Consider the following 2,500-nt stretch of genomic DNA (forward strand, 5'->3'; position numbering starts at 1 on the left):
TTTCAAAAAAATACGCCGTCTGGGGGCTTTACCGGGACTAACTAGTAAAAGGCCCAAAACCGGAAACGATCTTAAAAACCAATCGCGGTCCGGTAAAAAATCTCAATATCGTATTCGTTTAGAAGAAAAACAAAAATTGCGTTTTCATTATGGTCTTACAGAACGACAATTACTTAAATACGTTCGTATCGCCGGAAAAGCCAAAGGATCAACGGGTCAAGTTTTACTACAATTACTTGAAATGCGTTTGGATAACATCCTTTTTCGATTGGGTATGGCTTCGACTATTCCTCAAGCCCGCCAATTAGTTAATCATAGACATATTTTAGTTAATGGTTCTATAGTGGATATACCAAGTTATCGTTGCAAACCCCGAGATATTATTACAGCAAAGGATGAAAAAAAATCGAGAGCACTGATTCAAAATTATCTTGATTCATCCCCCCCTCAGGAATTGCCAAAACATTTGGTTCTTCAGCCATTGCAATATAAAGGATTAGTCAATCAAATAATAGATAGTAAATGGGTCAGTTTGAAAATAAATGAATTGCTCGTTGTAGAATATTATTCTCGTCAAACTTAAACCTAACTAAAAAACAAACAAGGGTTCGGACAATTTTGTCCTCCCCTTCGCCGAAGCTAAGTAAAGAGACCGAAGGAAAGTAAGGTTTTGATCCGGAAATTTTTCTATCATTCATGTATCATTGATCGGTAGGGGGATTTTCATCTCTTGTCCATTCTTTCCAGTCTTTTCGTTTCCGTACCACAAAAATTAGAAATAGAGAATCTATATCCAAGAAAGGTCTAACAGTTGGAATAATAGTATCCATTGTTATTTGATTTGATACATTGTGGTCAGTAACATTGTTGAATTAGTACGGAAAGAGAGGGATTCGAACCCTCGGTAAACAAAAGCCTACATAGCAGTTCCAATGCTACGCCTTCAACCACTCGGCCATCTCTCCTACAGAATGATTATGGACCAGAAATCGAGTTAATAGTGAGTCATTCATATTCAATTTTTTTTTGATAGGCACGTCCAACCAATTTTAAAAAAATAATTTTTTTTTTTACTATGTTTAATGGATACTTTTAGCTCATGATTCTATTTAGTTTTTTAAACTATGATTCCATTTTTTATAAAAATTCGACTTTTACTGTTTTCGATTTTTAACCAACAACTGCTTATCCCATACATAGATCTAGTCAAAATTTATGAATCATAGAATAATTATTCGATTCTTTTTGATCTTTGGATCATAATTCAATCAAAAAACTTCTAGAATTACCCCAATCTGTAAGATAAAAAAAATTATTTTATTCTTCAACTTCGATGAAATCAGAATAGTTCTCTTCATTCCGATCCTACTACATTTGGATGAAATTAAACTGGATTGAAATATTTCTTATTTTTTATTGATTCCTGTCAAATCAAAAAGAAACAATTTTAGTATCTAGTAGGATTTTTTAATGAATCCGTTTTTATGTTATTTCGTACTATGCAATTCCTTTGTTTGTGGGATCATTTTCTCACGAGAGGTAATTAAAAGAAATTATAGAATGGGGTTGTTACCGATGCCTAGATCTGGGATAAATGGAAATTTTATTGATAAGACCTTTTCAATTGTAGCCAATATCTTATTACGAATAATTCCGACAACTTCCGGGGAAAAAGAGGCATTCACCTATTACAGAGATGGTGCGATTTGATTTTTTTTTTTTTTTCAATTTTCTTTACCGCTCTCCGTCTTAGTAGAAAGACACATTATTCGGGATAGAAAGAAAACAATAATTGAAATAAATCTACGCTTCTTGGAGGTGCAATTAAAAAAAAAAATTCCTTCTGTCGTGTATCCCCGATTAATGTAACCTCAGATGCTTTAATTGTCGATTCTAGTATTGAGCGAAAGGTGTAACCTATGGATTAAGTAAACTCTACTCCACTAGTAAAAATAGGTAGCAGAGGGGAAGAAGCACTACGTCTAGGAATCAACAACACGAAAACTTTGTTATAAATTATCCCTTTTCCTTATCGGGATTGGAACTTAGAAAAATGGTTGGGACAACAAACATCCATCTCGTTTGTATTTTGGATACCTGTATAACCATCGAAGACTGTTGAAGTGACTAATTCCTGGAAATTAAGAGGCGTTGAGGACAAAGAAATTGTTAGAGTTACCATTTTTATCTAGTAACAACATGCTTGATGTTAAGAAAAGATCTTTTACAGGAAGGTTGGCTAGAGATTTTTTGTAAAAACGCTAGCCCCATCAGTTCATAATGAGAGTATTTCAATCTTTTTTGATTTCATGTATTATTCTAATCTCATTATGCGCATCACATAAAGGGGGAGCCGTATGAGATGAAAATCTCACGTACGGTTCTGGAACGGAGATTCTTTGAATGGAATAACGAACGACCGTAACGGATGTCGGCTCAATCCGAAGGAAATTATGCGGAAGCTCTACAGAATTATTATGAAGCTATGCGACTAGAAATC

General features: G+C 34.2%; 1 protein-coding gene and 1 non-coding gene across 2 annotated transcripts; one reads left to right on the forward strand and one right to left on the reverse strand.

The window, feature by feature from the left end:
• Nucleotides 1–878: 878 nt before the first annotated feature.
• Nucleotides 879–965, reverse strand: TRNAS-GGA (transfer RNA serine (anticodon GGA)). Its single transcript has one exon. It is a non-coding gene; the product is annotated as a tRNA-Ser (tRNA).
• Nucleotides 966–1,575: 610 nt separating this feature from the next.
• On the forward strand, nt 1,576–2,281 carry LOC148207234 (uncharacterized). Its single transcript, XM_088118476.1, is given in 3 exon segments — nt 1,576–1,677; nt 1,964–2,015; nt 2,018–2,281. Coding segments are annotated over 3 exon segments (264 nt in total). The 3' UTR covers nt 2,128–2,281.
• The last annotated feature ends 219 nt before the right edge of the window (nt 2,282–2,500 follow it).

The sequence above is a fragment of the Momordica charantia genome, unplaced genomic scaffold (assembly GCF_013281855.1).
Source record: "Momordica charantia cultivar OHB3-1 unplaced genomic scaffold, Mcharantia_2.0 BLBB01000168.1, whole genome shotgun sequence".
Lineage (NCBI taxonomy): Eukaryota > Viridiplantae > Streptophyta > Magnoliopsida > Cucurbitales > Cucurbitaceae > Momordica > Momordica charantia.